Source organism: Hetaerina americana, unplaced genomic scaffold (assembly GCF_022747635.1).
Source record: "Hetaerina americana unplaced genomic scaffold, ioHetAmer1.1.p SCAF_3, whole genome shotgun sequence".
Lineage (NCBI taxonomy): Eukaryota > Metazoa > Arthropoda > Insecta > Odonata > Calopterygidae > Hetaerina > Hetaerina americana.
The window spans coordinates 104167671-104190181 of record NW_027286874.1 but is presented as its reverse complement, the minus strand read 5'-3'; the positions used below and the strand labels follow the sequence as shown (position 1 = coordinate 104190181).

At 41.6% G+C, this 22511-nt stretch overlaps 1 protein-coding gene across 1 annotated transcript in view; it reads left to right on the top strand.

The window, feature by feature from the left end:
- Nucleotides 1-7494: 7494 nt before the first annotated feature.
- LOC139690490 (inactive rhomboid protein 1-like) overlaps nt 7495-22511 on the top strand; it is a 96576-nt gene continuing 81559 nt past the window's right edge. The window contains exons 1-3 of the mRNA XM_071587947.1: nt 7495-7562; nt 8588-9088; nt 13175-13493. Of these exons, the coding sequence (XP_071444048.1) occupies nt 7495-7562; nt 8588-9088; nt 13175-13493 (888 nt within the window). The remainder of the gene's footprint in view (nt 7563-8587; nt 9089-13174; nt 13494-22511) is intronic.

Genomic DNA, 22511 nt, shown 5'->3' with positions numbered 1-22511 from the left:
AAAACGTGGAGTAAGTGCTTTTTCTCGTTACTCAGACCCCTCATCGAACATGCACAGAACGTTTGGGACACATCTCGGAAAAAAATAATCGAAGCACTTCGCAAAAAGGAAATCAGAGAGAAAAGCTGGGGGATTCGTGAGATCCCCTGCCGCGGGAGGACACAAAGCGTCACCCAGTGACTGCGCAACCTCGGCTCGTGAAGACTCGAATACTCGATGGAGGAATTGATTTTTTTGCAAAACATAACATTCTTGTGATCTCACTTGCTATGCAATGCGGAAACAATCCAGGTCCCTCGTGGCATCGGAATGCTGGAAAATAACGGGTGAAAATTAAGAGAGAGAAAGAGAGCGACTGTCAAACAGTTGAATTCCAGGGATCGTATTTCCTTCGCGCAATTTCATGCCAAAGCACGAAGAGAACACGCTGTCCACTGACGAAGTAACACGCATTGGAGTGACATTTACAAATGTTTTCCTTTGTGTAGTTTTATGACGGGAGCCCCTTACCTCAGAGCCCCTTACGTTCGACTGTGACGTATTGTGTTGATGCAGACGCTCGGCCGCTCCCCTTGTCTTCCTCCTCGTCTCTCCATCTGGAGCAACATGCTCCATAAGAGTCCCTGCGCCTCCTGGCCGCTCGTGGGCGTTGTTTTTTCTTCTTTTTTACTGCATCGTCTCGAGAGAGAGAAAGAGAGGGGGGGCCGAATGGGGGAATTATTTTAATAATTTATTTCTGTCTCATCGCACCGAGAGAGTTTGGTACGTCTTCCAAAGATTCCCTCGGAGTGCCTTGAATTTTAATGTCGAGCAGTCACGACGATACGACGTGCGTTTCCGCGTTCCAGGTGGTCACCAACTTGCACTCTTTTCCTCCCTTCGCTCACTTCCCCCGCCTCCCCTCGCCATCTCACTTCTCTCCATCTCGATTCATCTGGAGACTCCTCCGAACGCGAAAAGCACTCTTTTTTGGATCGAATGCGATCTATTTGACGATATTAACCGGTTTTGCCTTATTTGCTACTATAGGTGAAATTTAGGAGTCATCTCTTGGAGAGGAAATTAGTCCTAAATTTTTCAAAATAGAATAGATTGGTTGATTAAGTGATTCATATCTCCGAATATCATATTTTGCTCAAAAGTAGAATGTCCAGTCGATTTCATGATTTTCATTGTCTTCTTTAAAAGTTTCAGTCATCTTACAATAACTCCATTGTAATATGCACTCATAAGGATTAAAGTGATCTTCAACTATGGCTAACCACGAACGACTAACTCATTGGTCAATAATTACGTGCTAGAGGGGGGTGGGTGGGCACTGTTCTTGGTATTTTTCTTCTTGAAAATTTTCTATTGATTATAGAGATTGTGTTTACACTATAGATTACAGCACATGCATTTTCCGCTTCACCGTAATCCACCCACTTGCGCGTAAAAATCCAATGCACTTTGAGGCGTTCCCGTAAGCATTAATAATTTTAGCTTGCCAAATGATGATTGCGGTTTTTTATGTGCCAATTAATTGAAATGTGAACATTTTGTGAAATTTCTTTTCAACTTTGGAACCGCCCCTGCTCAAATACACAAAAGGTTACGGGATTTCCATCAGAAAATAGCACGTTATTCCTAGGGACCTTATTTCCCAACAATAATTCACATCGACTATTGGAAATTATTAAGAAATTGCCTATTTTTAAAAAAATATTGAATATTGTGGCACCTCGTTTAAAAAAACAAAACTTCTCTATGAAATACATATGTATTTAAAAATCTTTCAAAAAACTTTAGAGCTGCAGTCTCAAGTGTTTTATGTAAGAGAGTTGTAATGTGCATCAATGTCTTTGTGATTGGATGTTGGCATTTAAAATTCAATTCCTTTAAAGACTCCCCCGCAAGTTTGAGTTCCCAATGATGTGAGCCGTTTTATTCCTTGTAAGCGCCTGATGCTAAGGGGAGAAGGAGTGAATTCCAGATGAGTCATAGCTTTGTGGGAGTATGCTACTAAGCGAGTGCGTTTCAGTCCGGCGATCAGAGACGGGCTTTCAGCTGGCTGGCTGGCCCTTCCTCTCGCATCCCCCTGATTGACGGGCGCCAACTTAATTCCCGCATTCACAGGCGCTTCAGTCCGTCGACCAGAACGCGACGTCCTTATTACGATGCGACGACTACCTATTAGTGAGAGGTTCACCCCGTATGACGAGTAGCACTGGGCTCTCTCCGTGTGCCCCGCCGTTAACTCGAACGTAGCAATAATCAGAGCTGGATACGTAAATCTCCAAACCACCATCGGAGCGGGAGCTCATCCGCCGCGTATTGCTAGAGGGCTACGTGGCCACCCTAACCAATTCTAGGTCCTATTCAACGTATCTCAGCATGATTCAGGGCATCTTAAAATGTAGAAATGTAATGGGAAAGGTTTTCGACTAATAGGGATATAAGGGTCGAGGTATCCACTATGCATACATAGGGAGATAGAGAGGGAGAACATTCTGGGATAATATTCCCGTCTGCGTTTACGTTGGCTAAATTTCATGTTGGATTTGCCTTCGGGAAACGAGTAAACGGAAGACTAAGATGGAAACTTATCATTTTTCTTTTAGCTGTTGGACTTTCCCTAGGGCAATTTCTTATAAAATTGAAGTCATCCATTGACATCTACCGCCTGGTCGGAGAGAATGCTTAAATTTCTACTAATGTAGAAATTCAGTTCTCTGGGTTGTTTTTCTCTCTTGAGTATTCGGTTTTTAGAGAATTTTTGGAGACGTTGAGAGTCACTTCTTATCTGAAGATGGAATCTGCGATCCGAAATATCTTCAAATTAATGAGGATTTCAGTTGGCGAACAAAATCCCTGAAAACCTAGTTCTAGAGCAACGAACGTCGTGATAGCCACCAAGAGAAATCACTGTTAATCGTAGATCAGTTCGTTTTGGAAATTTAAAGGGCGAATTCCCACCCTTTTTAGCACTCCTTCCCCGCCTGCCCTCCACCTCACTGCCACGTAAATCCAATCCGGGGGGATCGGGATGGTGCGATGGCTATCGTACTGGCTTCCACCCCAGATGGCCCGGGTTCGAATCCCGATGGCGTCGAATATTTTTCAGTGGTATCTCGATCCCTACTTGAGGGGCCTTCTGGAGAGCACTTTGAGTGAGTACGCCGTCCGTCGGATGGGACGTTAAACTGTTGGACCCCTTGGCTCCTTTCGTTATGAGTAGGATAATGCCGACGCCGGGTTTCTCTCCGCCTTTCATCCTTTCCTGCCCATCCCTAATGGCGCAAATTACTTCAGCTGTCGGTCGCCTCCCCTAAATACTAATACTATTTCAATCCGGGGTTGAAATTACAAATGGGAAAGGTAAATCATTTTACAAGTACACCTGATGGCGATTCTCAGGCGTTGTTGACCTGCAGGTCGTGTCCACGAAGAATAAATTATTGAGGATCACCCAATATCTGTGTTCCCATCAACTTTACTCATCTCCTGTATCGACGGACTTAGAATATTAGAGGTCTCGATTCCCGTTCGAATACCAGTGTCCCACTCAATGCGAGATGCTAATTCTGCTATGTTACTCCATGAACACGTATTCCACGGCCATTATCCCAAGATATTCGTGAACGTCTCTCCATCTCAAGCACTCGATTCACTCATACCCTAGTGATCCACGTCAAGCTACCAAAGAAACCCTTTCGTCTCGAACTTGGTCCAACTAAGCTGACCCTCGTGCTACCTCGAGACTTCTGCTCCTCCGTTTACTCCAACCAAGCGGTAACCTCTTTAACGCCAAGATGACGACCCCGTGTGGGTTATATACTGTACTTGCAAACGAGGAGCATTAAATCGTTTTATGAAATGGGATAAAACTCAAAGTTTATTTTTGACACATAAGCTATCCATCTCGTTAAATTTTCGATAAGGTATCTTACTAAAATATGGCTTCCCAAATTAATTTCAAGTGAAGTTAACATTTTAAAATGTAAGCATTTGCATAAGGATGCCACGATAAAAATGTGTCGATGTTGCGCGGTACGGCGTGAGTCAAATTTTCCAAACTTAACTCGAATCAATTTCGACTGCTCTCTCCCAATTGGCGTCACGGAAGAGAATGAGTCATAATCCAATCAAATCCAGTGAATATCACAAAAGATAATGCATAAAATCAGTCAGAAAAAAATACACTTTGAGGAAACTTCCCAAAAACCAATCTCTAACACCAAAGAGAAGCAAATCCCCCATCTCATTATCATCAGTTTCCCAATCAACAAGAAAACAATCAAAACTAAGCTGCCACGTACAATTTTACACAACTCATCAATCAAATTATTACAAAATTGTTTACATCTTTTCTTTTAAGTATTTACCCTGTTAGGAAAGGGCTCGAATAGTTTTGCACGTAAACTGTTCCAATCAACAATTGTTTGATTAAGGAATGAGTTTTTGTTTTATTTGTTCTTTATGCCCGGCATTCTGCGTTGAATTGGTGGTCATTCCTCTTCATACATGGGTGGTCTGAAAAGTTTCCGACTCAGAAAATTTCAAATAATTCCAGAAAAAATGTCTTCTATCTTTGTTAGGTTGGAAACTTTTCAGACCACCCTAAAATTTGGATTTCCCGCCTCTTTAATAATCCTTCAACGTGTCAATCCTCTAAAGTTGAGGCTGAAATTGGGCACAGTTTAAGTGTCCTCGAGATAGCGCCCAAGTAAAAGATGGAGAATCGCCACGTTGCACCGCTCCGAATTCAATTTATGTTTCTTCAGTCGGGGAGAAAAACATCGCTTGCTTGTGTGCGGCGATGTGTGGAGAGCGGGGGTGGGGAGTAGAGGGGCGTGGTGGGCGTGCTCTGGGGGTTTCTCTGGGTTGAGAGAGAGAAAGAGAGGGGGAGGGGTGGAGGAGCCTAGTCAAGGGTGCGAAAGGGAGTTTAGTGCGGCTGCCCTGCCGCGCAAACCAATTAGCCGGGCCCAGGGCCTCTTCATTATTCACGCCGCCGGGGTGAGAAGGCCCCGAGGGGCGGGAGTGAGGGGTGCAGGGGCGAGTGGAGAGGGTGCCGCACCCCCATTCCCGCCTCCTCTTCTCACCGCACCCGAAATAAGAGCGGGCGGGACGCGAGGGAGGAAAACCGAGTGCTTCCGGCGATCGGCTCCTCCGCCTCCGGCCCTTCGAAGGGCGAGCTGCCAGCCACGGGCAAAGACGCACGCCTGCACGTGAGACTTCTCCCGTCTTCGCAGCCGTTTTTCCTTCGAGCACGCACTCACTCGTTCGCGTCACAGCAGAGAAGGAGCCTTATCCGGTCCATGCGCACTCCAGAAGTATCCATTCGTCGGTCTTTCGCTCCGAAGATTGGTTAACTACTGGCCCTTCGGCCTTTCCCATCCCCACTCATGTTTCTATTCTCTTAAAATGCCCTCTTTATTCGTCCTATTTCTCGGAGCAAATGAAATCTTTTTTCTACCTTACAATAAGAACGACTACTTTTCCAAGTTGTTACTATAATTGAGGATGAGGGGACTATAAATTTAGAGATGAGAGTGAATGTATTGGTCATTAACTTTATAAGTAGTTGGCCGTAGTAGTTAGTCAGTTAGATAGTAGTAATTAGCATCAAATAGTATGTCATCAGTAAAAGCTCTTTTCTTGGAGTTAGTATTTCCTCAATTTTGTTATTTAAGTTGTTATTTTGATGTAAAATTCCGAAAGATGGAATTATTGACTGAATACAGTGCCACGACTTTAGAAACTCTGCTCGTTTCTCGGGTGCATTTGGTCTCTGTTATTTGATGATCATCAGTCAGTTTTACATAACCATGGAGCATGTAAATGATTTATGAATAATCATATTATATTATCAGAAAAGCCTTCGATTGGCATTGATCCATAACATTGATTTACCCATGGGTCCATTCGATGGCTGTCTTCTAAACATTCAAAGAATTAAACGTGTCCGAAAAACATTTTGATTCGTCGAAATATTACTTCCTGCAATAAAATCTATGCTGTTGAAAAATTTGTTTAGTTTTTGTAATAATACTGGTAGTTCTTCATGCATGAAATATTAGTGCACCCTATCTTTGTATAGGTATGTTTCATTAACTCATAGTTACTGACCATACGGCTGTGATTGAAATTTTTACTTTGACGTGATTCATGACCGTTATTAGAAGTATTTTCCGGCTCTGGGTAGGTTTTTGATGGGCTCAGGTACCACACACTTCCGTAATTCTAAGCACAAAATGTACTTAAACCCCATATATTATATTAACTCATGTTTTAGATCTTTCCATTTATATATTTTTATCTATCGAATATCTCCCAACAGCCGTCTCACTTTCCTGACCGTGCTTCGAACTTTTTTTTAGTTTTCCTTACTGATCACTCCATTTTTCTTCTTTCATCTCCAAATTTGCATCTCGTAATCTTCCAATTTACGCCTATTCCCTTGCCTCAACAATCATGTTTCCCAGCACCGTAATTTTTCATTCTTTTTTCCTTTACTTTCTAGTTGCATTTCATGAAGGAGATTGCTATTTAAATGTTCATGTATCATACGTTGAGCCCGCTCTTCGTGACCTCTCTCGTGACCTCGGAGTGTCCAGTTCAATTCTTAGTTATTTACTCATACGCCCCTCTTAAGGTTCACTCCGCCGTTAAAAGTTCCTGTGGATTGCTAATCTATTTATTTGGATAATAGGTATGTCCTTTCACTAACTTACCTCTCCATTTTACCATTTCACCTCTTGATTTTTCAAGGGTTGACCAATCCTAACAGTTACAATAAGAAGGATAAAATACTCAACAACAGTGGACTACCGACTTTGGGTAGGTTTTTGATGGACCCTAGCACCACATACTAAATGTGCCCCTAAATTGACTAATTAACTATTCAACTGACAAAAATCCTTTAACCCCAAACAACATCCTGCATTAACTTATTCCTTAGCTCTGTACACTTTCTGTCTCCCTCAATTACACCCAAAATCCTTACATTTTTCCTCCCCCTACCTCGCTTTCCCTCTATTCTCCTCTATATCTCTGTCTTCAACATCCAATTGCCTCTCAGTAGCTCCTGCATCCATTTGTCATTTCTTCTTCGGATATCTTACAACCACCGCCTCTCTTCCCCCACCTTGCTTACGACTTTTTCGTTTGTTTTCCGTTCCGCCCATTTTATTTTCTCCACACCTATGTATCAAAAATCCTTCCATGTATTCAGATCCCATTGCCTCTACGATCTAGTTTCTGAGCCGTATTGAACTTAGCTCCATATTAAAATCCTCGGAAGTCGTTTTAGTATAGCCTTACTGGTGAAGCATACTATTAACTTCCGCTTCTTTGTCCTTTCGTTGACCAGAGATACTTTATGTAAAATTCTATATTATATCTTGGCATTAAAATTAACATGCCTCGTATTAACCTCATGCATACTTTGAATATGGCAGAAGTATTGGAGAGAAACCTGCATGAATATTATAACAAGACTGCTGATCAGCAAAGATGTTAATGTATCGGTGTGGCTTCAAAGTTCTGCTGTATTACCACCTGGCTGAGATATTTGACTTTCGGTAATGCACGCTCTTCAGTGCTCAGACTTGGTGCACTTGCCATGATTGTCGAGTTCGATTCCTATGTTTTTATTTGCGGAACTTGAGTAAAGTTTTTCTAAAGAACACAACCATTTAAAATGATTTCAAAAGTCTGTTATCCTATTCTCTTTATGTTAAATTTCTATAGCGCTCTTTGGTGAATCCCGTTAGGGATCACTTGAGCCTTTCTTAAGCCAACCAATGCGATGCCATTTCATCGATTTCATCTGCAAAAGGTAGAAAGACGTTCGTCGAACATGGCTTGACTTAAAGAGTAGCAGACGCCGACGTGGTAGGCTCGTTTTCACAGGAAGATTTCAAAATCGTAAACTGGGTGAAGCTGAAGGGTGATATCCCTCCATCTTGGGAAAATCACAAAGGCCCTGTGGCCAATTTTAAATTTTTGCTTGGTCTCATATGTGTCTGGTATAGTAGTTTCCGTGAATTCGCGACAAAAACCCAAATCCTCTCTGTCAAAAATGAGCCAGGGTAGATTCTTGGAAAATGTCTCCCAAAGCTTTCTATAAAGGAACGCACGCTCACTCTCATTCAAATTAACCATCGTTAGGGTATAACGATAAGAATTACATGTTAAAATGATTGATTATTGAAAGACATGTATCACTGTGCATATTCTCACCGGTAGGAATAGTAACGGGCATCTGAAGAACTATCTTCTCAATAACGGAAAAGGGAGGAGCGGACAATTTGTGAATGCCCTTAGGATAGTTCACTACTAAAATAATAATAAGGAAAGTTGGTGAAGAAGTTTCCTCATATCACACCTTTCCTTTTTTTATTGCGGAAGCAAATACAAAAAAATAGCATACAGAAAAATGGCATTGGTAGATTCAGCTGTATAAAATCGAAATTGTCTTCGGGAATCTACATTGACCATGTGCCATTCTTCATGTTTTCCTTTGCGGTCGCCGGAGGGGGTCACAGCCCCTGCCACCCACCAATCCACGAGCTCACCCTCCTCTCTCTCTTTCCGTGCTTTGCAGGCGTGCGGTCGGCCACTCTTCGTCGCAGCCCCTCGCACAACACCAGAGTTCGTCCGGAGGGGGCGCGGGGGGGGCGTCTTCGGCGGGGCCCTCCGGGAGCGCCGGTCAGCCCCCACCCTCCCCGCTGCCCACCTCGGCGGCGACCGTCGGCGCGGCTGGGGGCGGCGGGGGCCGGGAGGGGCAGCCCCCTCCGCCCCCGTCCGCCTCCCCGTCCGCCCCGTCCCCAGCGCCCTCGGAGCCGTCGCCCGCCAGCGGGAGGGACGCGGCCGCCCCCACCGCCGCCGCCGCCGCCGTCGCCGCCGCCGCTGCCTCCTCGCCCTCGCCGCCCGCTTCGGCCGCCGCGCTCCCCTCTGCCCCCCCGGCCCCCGACTCGCTGCAGCGCTCCCTCTCCGCCCCCATGCGGGGCGCCATCTCGGCCCAGCAGCTTCAGCAGCACCACCAAGTACCGGAGAGTCGGGAGCAAGAATCGCCGCGGCTAAGCCGCTCCATGTCCGTGAAAAAGTGAGCATCGCCATCCCGTACTTCCCCCTCTCCCCTTTACTCCACCGCCGGTAATTACATCCGCGGAACCCGCCTCCCGGCAGATGAGTCTCTCGTCTCATCTGGCCGTCACCCTGGGAACGGATGATGTGGGGTCGAACGTTTACGTGCTCTCTGATCTCTCTGCCTCTGGAGCAGTTGTGAAGGTGGAAGAGGTGGAGGGAGTTTTTTAATGACTTAATTGAGATTTTGCTGTTTATGGGGTTCGAATAAGCTTCTCCGTCTGACGTGAAATATTTCCTTTGTGAGGGAACATTACGCGGCAATTTATCTTCATAATAAGAAAGTCCATCAAGATTTAATAGAATATTAACATAAGTAATCGTAAATTAAATAGAGAGGACAAATTAAATTTGCCAACTAATTTTAATATTCCATAAGATTATGATAAATTTTAGCGATCCATTTATTTGTCATTGTTTACTATCAGAAATTGCAGAGCACTCCCGGCTATGATTGTGAAACATTGGGTAGTTTCTTCTGCGATATGAACTGTTAAATTTCATTCAGTTGTCACCCTGGATATAGTGAAAAGTATATCTTCATAATTATGTTATAATTCAGATTCTAAATATTAGATGTTATAAAATTTTCTTTCGTTCTTTGAATAACCGATACATAACATAACTGTATTTATTGAAAGCAATTTTCAAATTTCAGTATCACAGGAGATTTTTCTGAAATTTAATAAATGTTTTAAATTTTTTGTAAAATTAAAAGAAAGGACATACGACCTTTGAACTTTTGATTTTTGTATTGTTTTTAATTGAAAGTTTATATGATTGCATCGCCCATGGTCTGCTTATCTTACGTTTCAATTCTAAATATGGTAATAATAATAATAATAATAGCAAACTTTAAATACCTCCTCTTTCTTCATACATTCGGCAATATAATTTGTTGCTTCTCCTATCCACGCAAAAGAAGTGAAACTTCTCTTTTAGAGGCGAAATTACAAGTGAGTTACTTTCGTGACGAGAATGGGGATCCAAACTGGAACAGTTAATTTAAATAATAGTAAAATGAATTCAAATTCCAGCACTTCTAACGCAACTTCAATGAGCCTATGCTTGTTTCTCTAAGCTAAAAGATAGTTGGTAAGTCCTGTCTTCCCGGGACAGAGTCTTTTATTGATAATAAATTTTTCAGATGATATTATTTTCACGCTATTATTTCAAAATTATTGCATGAGGTTATGGCTGGTGTAAGGTTTATGACTGTCTGTCCTCACAGAGCTTTCATTTTGAATTGTATTTTTAATCTTACCTAATTTAAACTAAGGTACAATTGAATTATTTATACACGAGCAACCCCGAATGTATTTGATTTACTTTAGCAGTATTAAAATTTAAATGTGGAATATAAATTTAAAGATGAAATCATTTTTAGTCTCACTCCCTGATTTTGACACCAAACCCACCCGCCGTAACAGATTATCAAGAAAAGAGATTAAATTCATTCGAACCCAGTCGCGTTAAATTCAAATAAAATATTAGATATTTTTAACAAAAGTTCCTTGAATCTATTTCCACACACACACAAGGAAATGCGAAAATGGAGAAAATTATGATTAAATATTTCCGTGACTCTCTCATCATTTACCGATGTAATTTTTCGATTTTCTACCAAATTTTGGGCATGTCTAAAAAAAACCTCTTTAATTTAGAAATGTTTACCCCTTCGGACTACTATATATCAACCCTGTTCATCGTGTGGCGGAGATAACCAGAAAATACATTTCAGTGGACGAAATATGGGTCATCAAATATAAATACACCGATCTAAATTTTCGGAGTCCCCCTTCTTTCTCTCCCCCGCAACACTTGTTGGAGATGACTGCGCTCGGTTCCCTTCCTTTCTTTTACGAAATGGCTCGCCGTTGCGGGGGGGAGAGGGTGTTTCAGTTTTACAGACTCCGATTATCGGCAGCGTCGAGTAAATGTCTCCGCCATATGGCCCAACAACTTGCTAAAGAGCGCGAAAGAGGGTTTCGGGACTCTCTCACTGCCCCCCCCCAGTCTGCAAGTCCCTCCCCCACCCCATCCTCACCCCCCCCCCCCCCGCCCGTGGAGAGGTCCATGCTCGCATTTTGGGTGGGACAGAAGTTTTCGACTGGCTTTATTTTTCCCTTCACGGGTGAAAGGGATCCGGTGGGGGAATCTGAATATGGAGTCGAGGGCAGACAGTCACTTTTATCAGCTGTGATTTTCTTTTATTTCCTCTCTGTCCTCTTCTCGCAGAAATTTCCTCATTTCGGGAGAAGTTTCATCGCGTGCTTACTTCTTCCCCCTCCTCCTCCCTCCCCTCCCCCACTCGCTCTCCGCTCCTCGCTTGTTCGGTTAATTCGCCAGTTCTCTCGGGTTTCTTTTTCACCTTTCGTTGCCCCGCTCTCAGAGTTTTAAGATATCCTCCCCAGCTTGTGATTTTATTTTTCCGCCCAGCTTGAAATGGTATAAATAGCATCCTGAGCGAATTTTGGGTCCAAGGGATCGTTCAAAATTGCACCAACGTCTCTCACGGAGTTTTTTTTTTAAAGAGCTTCCCGGTAAGAAAATTTTAATTGCTTTCTGCACGCTAAAGGGTTAAGGGATGGGGTTGTGTAGACGGGATGGGAACGAAGGTGCCCCAGACGGATGGCAATAAGCCTAGTGTGGATTTAATTTATTTTCTACTCATTTATGTTAAACGCTCCGAAGCTTCGTGTTTGATTCTTTTAATAATCATTGCCACCTTTATTTGTTTTGTCGCTTAATTACATTCAACGGAAAATATTTGGAAGGTTTCCGTGTTGGAGTTAAATGCTTTCAATGTAAGAATACGTTTGTTTGATCCCTTTTGAGTGTTTTCCTTTTCGATGGGTTTGTTTTGTTCAATCCTCTAAACGCGTGAAAATCAGGGAGGAGAAAATGCTGATTGAGATGTGGCCGCATAGAATAAATTTGCGACTAGGTAAGTAAGTCGGAAATGTTTGCCTTCACGTGTCGCTCTCATTTAGTCGCTGCCAACTCCTCAGTCGAATCAGATCATCAAATTTCTATCGGACATCCTGATTTGTTTGCGTCCGAAAAATGTATTTTTCTAATTTTAATTCTTCAAATTAATGATATTTACTGCACCAGCTTTGCAGTGATGTCACTTTTCAATATTGGTGACTAATAATTCCCTCATATTACGTATGTCCTGTACCACTGTTTTTGGATGCGTAATCTTCTTTTGCCCAGCATAAGATTTGAAGGAGTTTTCCAAAACTATCATTTCGCCTCGGGCGTGTATTTGATGAGCAAAAATACAAATGAGCAGAAGAGTGATGGGAATGTCGAAAATTTCTTACCGTCGAACCATGTCCAATTTTTAGTTACTCATAGCCTCATTACTAGAGAGTTGGTAGTCCCTAGAAGTTGAGTTCAATAGTAATTGATACATCTCACCTAATATAAATGCTATAGTTGACGCTTCATTTTTTCGATTCGCAAATTATTTTTTATCGTGCCGTTTTGGTGCTACACATATACCTCTTTCGCATATCAGGAACTAAATATTAATCCAGTACCCGTTTCTATTAAGATTTTAACAGTTGGATCTTATTCCTTTATTCTGTCGTTGGGCAAATGTACGATCCATCAATTGCGTTCCTTATTTTATGAATCATCAAAAATATTTGAACTCTGCACTTCGTTGATGTATTTATGCAGAATGTTCCATCGGATTCGCGCAGTTTCTTCGTTGATCCCATAGGTAAATCAGCAAAAAGATAAAAATAATAAATTGATTAATATCCGGCAGGATTGGATGATGATTTATGGCTCTCAATATAATCCAAGCCTTTCGATTGTAGTGCAGCAATGGGTTGGGAGTGGGGGTCGCGGTCAAGACGCGGACCCGACGGGGGCTTCGATTCATCCCGCCGCTGGGTATCTTGACCACAGCCGACCGGTAGGCGGCAAAAATGAAAATTTCCCCCTGCCCCCCCCCCTCCCCCGCTGGGCGACCCGGGGATGTGCGCGATGTTTTCGCGACCGCTGACCGTGTCCGTGTTGTCTCCCGCAGCTACATCCGGAAGAGCACGGCGTCCTTCTTCGGGGTGGACGAGAGCTCGGAGGATGAGCAGGCGGCGCGGTGGATAGAGCGGCGGAAGCGGATGGCCCTCCGCCTCTACGGCGCCTTCCGCGAGGACGCGCCCTACGCCCAGCCTCAACCACCGCACCCGGCACCGCTCCAACATCACCACCCGCAGGCCCCGCTCCCGCACCCCTACCTCGCCCACAACTACCGCCAGCTCCTCCAGCAACATCAGCAGCTTCAGTCCGGTCAATCCCAGCTAGCGCAGACATTATCCCGCCAAGAAAGTGCCTATGCCGCTCAAGAGGTGAGTACCTGCCCACATGTCGTATGTAAGACCTCTCCTCGCTGCCTCCGTATTCGAATGTCGTTTCCATGCCATTAAACCCCTGAGAGTGCACCAAGTTGTCATGTATTAGTTGGGAATCCGCAATTTTATCACAACTCATCTTTCCAAAGTCATAACTCTATTTTCTCACAGAATGCCAAAAGATCGAGTTTTGCAATACCTCCGCACATTATTGACCCCACTCCAGATTCGAGCATAATTTCCCAGTTAATTTGGTAATAAGAAGGGGACTATTTGCATGTGAATTTCCATGTGGCCCAGAGAACTGGGATTGCTCGGTAGTTTCCCAGAAAACCAAACATTTTGTATGACATTTTTTTTACTACTTGGTTTGTATAAAAAGTACCGGGAAATATTTCTGGAAAAATAGATTTATTGCAGTTATTGCTATAATGCCTCTCAAAATTCTTCTAAGTATAGCCCTTTAGCGTCGGCGCACTTTTGCCAGCGGCTTTTGCACGACTCGGAGGCTCATAGATTGTTGAAATCCCGGAAGGTCCTTAAGGGTGCCCATATAAGCTTCTTTGACGGCACTTAGTGTCCCATGGTGTTTTCTTTGAGGGAGGCTTTCACTTCTATAGGGAATATTCTACTGGTACCGAGTCGGGACTGTTAGGGGGTTGGGCAATCGTCGCGATGCCGTTGTTGAAGGTCTTCGCAAGCACACACCCTCGACTCCGCTTAATCAATTAATCTACGGTTTAAATTCAGCACTTCAAGCACATGACAGAAAAAAATGGTTATCGATATTTTTTAAACAAACCTTGTATTTGGCCTCTCTGGAAATGTATCTCTTTCTCTCGGCAAATCCCTCTTAAGGAAAGCAATCCACTTTCGTGCTCACAATAATTTGAATCGTGAGTGAAAATTCCCACGCGGATCAGGCGTTGGTTCACACTGCTATAGGAAGCACGTGGAGTCTTCGAAGGCACGGACAAGTTCGTATTTCCTCTGCAAACGTTAGCGCGCTTCAAATGTTTTGTTATTAGTTATTTGGCAGATTTCCATAGCATTTGGAAGTGTGAATCCACTTCGTTTTCGGGTTTCCCGCTGTGTGGATATGTTCTTTGATAACGGCAGGTTTTTCTTATTATTTAGTGTGCTGGAGTTGCCATTTTATCGTAATGGAAACCTCGGAAATAATATTGCTAAAAGAGTTTTAACTGCGTGAATCAAATACTGTATTGACGTATCCGCGAGCAGAAGAGAGCTACATGCAATTTACAATTCAATATACTATAAATTGAATGTATGCTTTTTGTCAACTTTACCTCGAGTCATCAAAATTGTCGATTTGACAGCACCTTTAGCCAGCCATCCCTTAATGGCACGAGAAATTTAGTAGCACTTTGAGGAAAAAAAATTCAAAAATTTCGCTTCAAAGTATCCTTTGGCGTTGGTTTCTAGTTCCTCCATTAATTTTTCATTCATTATGTATACGTTACTTTCCCGTCATCTTTATCCGAAGCCTAGAAACCAATGTAATGTATTAATTAATGTATTAAAATTAATAAATTAATCAAAATTAAATAATAGTCAATCTAGTCAATAAATTAATACATTTTTTCAAATTTATAAAGCAATGAATCCATTTCGAGAAATGAAAATGCGGAGAATACGCGAGTGTATTATGTGATCTGTGAGCAACACTCACGTAGCCTTTTGAATATCACCTTCTCGGAAAATGCACCCACGATTCCATGATTTCATACCACTGATATCTACTTCAATGGTGTCGACTTGAAATTATATTATAGAGAGCCACGATTCATTCTTTGGTTCAGTGTTAGAATAATTGGATCGATAGTTGAACCAAGAGAGGATTAGCCATTTTACCGTTTCGTTTTCGGTAAAAAGACTGCGTAATGTAAATTACAAGAATTCACCTTTTTTAGGACCCTTGCATTAAATTTAGATGGCCTGATAAGGCTATCAAATACGAATCAAAAAGTCAATTGAAAAATCATTGCAATTATTAGCAAGGAATAAAATCCTAATAATAATTGTAGGAAACCTAATTGATTGAATTGGGGCAGCAGAAAAAGAAATTAAGGGTAAACGTGTTTAAAATGATAGTACAAATTTGTGTTTGACTAGATTAATAAACATAATTATTTCACGAGTGTGAACAAAATAATTGAACTAGTGAATCATTCTGCATATGATTTGCCAGGATGTTTTCAAAAAGCTATTGGTTACGATGAAAATATTAAAAGGTGCGTGAACGTTGAGATATCTGAAGTCTGTTCATACTGTGGATACATGGCGTATATTAAAATATAATGTATGTAAAAGTCTAAAACTAAAATAGAAAAAGTTTTTTGATGTGATCTATGTGAAAAGTCTAACTAATAGATATATAAAATAGTGTATTCTTCCACTCATTATTTTATGTCTGTTAAAATTAAATGTGCCGGATAAACCATGAATGCCAACTAATCGCTATCAGTGTAAGAAACTTAAGATTTTTTTAGTCGAAAATAAGGGACAGGATGAGGAATGAGTGAGTGAGAGAGGAGGATATGAATCGGATGCACTGGCAATGATTGTGTGTGGAAAATTGTTGACTATTGATCTGGTCATCCAGGGAGCATGCATGAGTGTGTGAATCCCTAAAGAGAGGTAAGAGAAAAGAGATGAAATGGTTTTGAAGGCAGAGAGGCCATTCAAGTTACGGTTTAACACATCTGAAAAAGAGACTCAAAGTGGAGGGAATTTATAGATCTCATAAGGAAAAGACCAATGTATGTGGATGCGACAGAGAAGGCAATGCGACCAAGAAGTCAGGATGGGGCACTTCAGAAGATATTAGAAAAAAATGTGCTTCCAAAACAACATTGAAGCATGTGTTTTTTAACTTCTCCGATACTGAAAGTGCACTCGTCAAGTGAATGCAGGTAGGTATTATTTTTTAATGAAGTGGTATGGGGATATATGATTCACACTGAGGTCCCTGTGGAAGATATGTTCAACAATGACGCATGATGTTCACTTGCAGATATCTTCTTGATGAGACTACAACTTCTTTCGTTAAATTATTTAATTAACAAATAAAATTCTCAGTTTCCCGGTCGAATAATATGTATGAAAGGCGTGATATATGAAAGAAAACTATCGAAAAAGTTTTTATGTCAGAGAGTGGAGGCGAGATATTTTCCACACACCCCCCCCCCCAACCATCCCAGCACCCACGGGTCTGCACCCAAATTGGGGAGAAAAGATCGGCGTAGTCTTCCCTTTCCTTTGAGACCTTCCGTGAGAGCTTAAGACGGGTGTCCGCGGGTCACTCAGTAAAGCAAACTGTTGTCATCGGAGACGTGCCATTATGGGTTCACTTGTAACGAGCATCAGGTACATTCCAGCACATTTCGGGTCAATGGCGTCCTGCAGATTCACTTGTCAAAGCCAATCAGTAGGCCCCGTTCCGAAGGGACCCTCCTAATCTCCTTGCGGAACACCTGAGGGTGGGGTGGCCACTGATCCGACGGTGAGGGAGATCCGAGATGTAAAAGTTAATAAAAAAATATATATATATTAGGCGATGGTATTTGTTCGTCGAAGCATTATTTTCTGTGAACACAAGAAAATTAGATAAATTGCGTGTAATCCGTTACCTCAACTCAGTGTTTGTGGGTAGTTGTGGGGGGGGGAGAAATGTATCACGTGGAGAAGTGTATCACGTGGGGAAGTGTGGCAATGCAATTCAACCTAGAAGAAGAAAGGACTACACTCTTCGCAAAAAAAGCGAAAATTCCAAAATACTGGCCGAAAGGCTAAAAGAGACCGAGTTTTTCTCCGAATCAATGTGCAAAACACTCGTTAATGGAATTCCTCGTTTTTCTTTGCGATAGGCACTGGATTTCTCGGGAGCCAACTTAAGTACATAAAGTGATAACTCCAATGGTATACAATTCAATCCTCCTACGCTGACGACGCAGAATTATAGCTGACTGGATCATAAGGGAAAATCAATGTCGGAAACCGACCAATCCGAGAACACCAACTAGACGGCCTGGCCTACATAAAGGCGGCTAAAATGCAACTCCTATGCTTTCAACCTGGAGGCGATATCTGGAATTCCCGCGAATCTGCTGTCTGGCGAAGCCATCGCGCGCGGTGAGCACCCGGAAGAAGTGCAGAAACGGATCAGGGCCACTGCGTTTAGCGCTGTGTTATATTTTATACGCCTGGGTGAAGTTTTTATCGTAATTCTGTTTCTCCGGAACATTCATCGCAAAGGATGACAATATTCGCTGATCATGATATTCCAAGTGCTCCCATTGCTCCACTTCTTCCATTCATACTCGTAATAGGATGCGTATCCTGCAGTGAGGAAGTAACTGAATCGTCAAAGCGGAATGGGAACTCAAGAAGTCGGTCATTAGGGTAACTCTCCGTCTTTCAACCTCCACCGTTGAAACTTGAACTCCGTGTCAAAAGGTTTATAATGACTGAGCAACGGGTTATTGAAATACTCTTTTTTCACGGTTGGAAAACAACAAACGCCGCTCAGAATTGATCATGACAAATAAATAGTTTCAGGAATTTTTTGGATGCAAAATTAATTTTATCAACGCCTGTTCAACAACATTGTCTCCGTTATGTGTCATTTACGCCCGTCGCCACTGCGGAGTCAGTTGCTCTTAGATATACATACCTGTATTCTGCAATTCTGCAAGGTCTACTCAAATGAAATAATTTCACGATGCTCACGGTAGTATTCACCGAATAATTTTGTCTTTTATTTCTTTCCTTATCAGACATCCTCCAGATTAGTCATATGAAGAAATAAAATCGAAGTTCATTTCCACCTTAATTCACTAAGCAAAAGAACTCCAATAGTAAATGATTGCTGTAAAATTAAATTTAGCAATTTCAATGAGACTGACAGTTTGAATTTACTGTGTCCTGCAAATTATGAATCTTTATAATTTATTCAGGCATATTTAGCATATGATATATGGGCAAACTCCGGATATGTAAAACGATTACGTCGTGCATGTTGCTGTTTCACGGAGAATTTGTATCCTTTTGCCTTAATTAAAGATAGCATTTATTTAGATATTTATTTTATAAAGGGAAAATGAAAGAATTAATTTATTTTGATGGTTTAAGGTGATCAAATTATATGTGAAGATAATGTTAAATCTCAATCATATTTTTGTCTCTTCCAATCTAAGAAGATTTTTGTTAAAATGCCAAAGTTTTTAATGCATTGCATTCCTTTTTATCTATTTATTTATTATTGCACATTTATTTATTTTTAACTTTTTATCTATTCACTATTTGCGAAGCACCTCATCGAGGGTGACCACAAAGGTGACTTCGAGACAAAAATTCTTCATTTTGAAAATAAAGGTTAAAGGCTTGATGCTTTGGAGCAGTTGGAAATTTTGAAATACGTCCGTTTCGAGGATGAACTTGCCAACGAAATTTTGTATCCCTCCCACTCCCCACTCTTAGACCTACCACTCTTCCAAGTCAACCATTGACACCGAAAAAAGTAATTTTCCTACAAGCTACATTTTAACCTTTTTACCCCTCCCACCCTCCCTGACCCTACCTCTCTGACCAACCCCCCTCCCTCGATCACGAGGTATACCACATACCAAGTTTACTTCTATGAGGACCACTTCATAATGCCGTTCAACGTCGAAACCTGGGACTTGTTTTACAATAAAGTTTGTGTAATTACAAATTCAATTATTTCATTTCAATATGTCATGAAAAATTCCATTAAGTTACGCTGGAGACAACAAATTCCAATATAATAGATAAAACCGTGTCTCCGGAATTCACTATAGTCGCGTTTTAATTACAGTGCCCGCCTAGCAACCACAATCAGCTCGTTCGCTTTCAGAAATGACCTCTTCCCTTGTCGCTCGTTCATCCCTCAAATGATCCATGTCATATAGTCATTATTCCTCTCCACACAAAGCAGGAGTTTGCGGGGAAATAGTGAGCCATTACTCATCTTTTCATCGACACCCGTGTTTTCAACGTAATCACAACGCTGCATCCATCGCCCCATCTCCAATTTTGAGTCACTTCAAGCGTTGAAAGCAGGCTGATGATCACAAAGTTGCTTGCAGAAAGTAGTCCTCGTTCTCATTCAAGTTAAAGGAAGTTTGATGGCGTGGAAAGAGGTTATGCACGTTATTCAGCTGCTGCACTCTAGTTCAATGCGTTTGATTAGAACCAGCAGCAGTATCGGAAGGAAATAATAAATGAGTATTATGGACTGGAATTTTAATTATTTTTCTTGGCGTTACTTATCTGGAGGATAATATTCACATGAAGCTCTCAAACCCCTTTTTTTTCGTTGATTGATTTTGTTTCCCCAAAAGCGCTCGTTACCTTGAGCTTTAATGACTGCTCCATTTCGCTATAATCCATAATTGTAGTCGTTTTATGTACTAGTAATTCGGCTCTTAAAAAGAGCTTAATGTGTTAGCTTCCACACGACCATTTGGATTCTCTTATTTTCATAATCGATTGAAATTTCTGCATTTTCTCAAATGAAATATGTATGATATTTCTCAATTTGTAATTGTAATTGCTCACAACAAATGTGAAAGAGTGGCGTAATTCGGATGTCTCCACGATCAATTATTATCTTCGTTATCCTTTCAAGAAACGCCTATTTGAAATCTGTGAAGCGGATGCCAAAAATAAAAACCTTATCACCTAGAATGATATTCAGTTTTTGTATTCAAAAGTCAGAGAAGTTCATAAGAGAATTAATTCAGATAAATATCAGCTTGCGCAATATTCATTACAATAGTTGGAGGAAAATTTCAATTGAGACGAGTGAAATACATTTGTTACCTTTAAGGCACAAAATGACATATAGTTTATGTTTTAAAAAATCTCTCCTTTTTATACCTCCTTTCAGTACTACTAAGAGTTTAGTTCAAATTTGGAAGTACCCGTGTTACCAAGGCAGCCACATTATTTTCCAAATTAAGGATCATTTAGTATTTTCCTTACTTATCTCAGTACAATGCCACTTGGAGATATATTCATTTACATACCACTCAGTCAGTGAAACACTTTTCATGAACGACCATCAATTGAAGTTTCAATTCCTCAGTATTAAATTCAATTTCTTATAAGAATTTGGAAACTTCCCTTTCATTTATTTTTCCTCGGGCTCATTGGAATTTAGATTCTGCTTCAGTTAAGTGGATCGTAATTTGTGTTCCTCCCGTATGCTTTTAAATACGAATAACTTACAGAATAAATCTGATTTTTAGGAGTATTGTATGAAAATGCATGCTGACGAAAATGGGAGCACTATTAATTCTTTCACCAGCTTTTAACTTTTAACAGACAAGTGCCATCCTCGGGAACCATTATTTTAAATGGATTTGCGAAGGTCTAATTACGTGTACTCTTTTGTGGAGGTGACCTCCTCTATACATTTATATCCAGTTAGCACTAGCGAACAAAAACACAGAAATACACCAAATAGAAAAGAAACTCACGCGTTTTCGCATTTTCGATGGTCAAACCACCTTTCCCAATGAATAGATGGAAGGAATTGAGGAGAGGGTTATAACAGAAGGTGCTGGAGAGGCTGGATAGAAGGGGAAGGTGGTGAAAGGTTTGCGAGGGGAAAAGTTGGGAGAGGGATTTTTGAAGTGTGTAAATAATATGGAAAATATTGGGCGCGGAGGGGTGGAAGATAATACGTGAAGATTGGGGTAATTAATTTCTAATATTAAAACCTGGTCCATTCCAGGAATACAAGAGCCAGATAAACACCTGCTCTATTGTTTTGAGTTTAGGTGGAAGGTCAGAGGGTGGGAAGGATGCTAAAATGAATACACAATAGCATTTCTCAAAGGGAGTGTCATGTGCGGAGGCGTATTTTGGGATTGGAATCATCCCAATCAGGGAAGAATTCTTGCACGATGCCTGGTGGTTATTGATTCTGTTATTAAGAGGTGTGGTACACTGTCCAATATAAAAGGCAGGGCATAGTTAGCAATTCGGTAGGTAAACTACATTGCTGGAAGTAAATCAGGAGTTGGGCATTGGTGGGAGGGAGTTAAAAAAGGAAGCTTTTATCAAGGGAGTCGGGGTGTTTGCACATTCTGTATCCTCTAATGGAAAGTAAATGAGGAATGGAGCGGTTGGTTCGATATGGGTGGCAACCGTTACAATGTAAGTATTGTTATTTGTTGGTGGGTTTTATATGTACAGAATTGTGGAATTTTTTGTCTATTACCGATACGTTTACATCTAGGAAGGTGATTTGGGAGGAGGAAACGGTAGAATTGAAGGATACAGAGGATTAAGCATTGAGGTCGGAAATGAACGTTTTTAGGGAATCAGTGTCATGTGGCCAGAGGAGGAAAATATCATCGATATATCTGAGCCACAATAGAAGGCTTCAGGGGTTGTTTTATCAGGATTTTTTTTCTCTGCGGGATTAAGAAAGAGGTTTGCATAGGAAGGGCTGAACCTGCTGCTGAAGGCATAACCCTTGATCTGTAAGTAGAATTTATCGCTAAAGGAGAAGGAATAATGGGTAAGGATGAAGTCGGAAAGGCTAAGGAGATTTTCACTGCTGGGTATATGTGACTTAGGGCGTTGGGAGAGGTAGTATTGGAGAGCGGTGAGAACTTCTGAGTGGGTAATGGAGGTATAAAGGGATGTGGCATCAATGGTGGCCATGGTAATCTCGGTATCTGGAGCGAGGGAGGTTGATTTTAGCCTTTCAAGGAAATACTGTGAATCTTTAATGAATGACGGTAAGGAGTGGACTATTGGCTGCAGTTGGTGGTCTACAAATGCAGAGATTCTTTCCGTTGGGAAGTTCTGGGAGGATAAAATCGGACGACCGGGATTGCCAGGTTTGTGGATCTTCAGAAGAATATATGTAGAAATGAGGGGTGCTTGGGTGGGCAGTGGAGAGAAGGGCCAAGTCTGACGGAGATAGACCTTCATCGGGCCCGTTTAAAGTGAGAA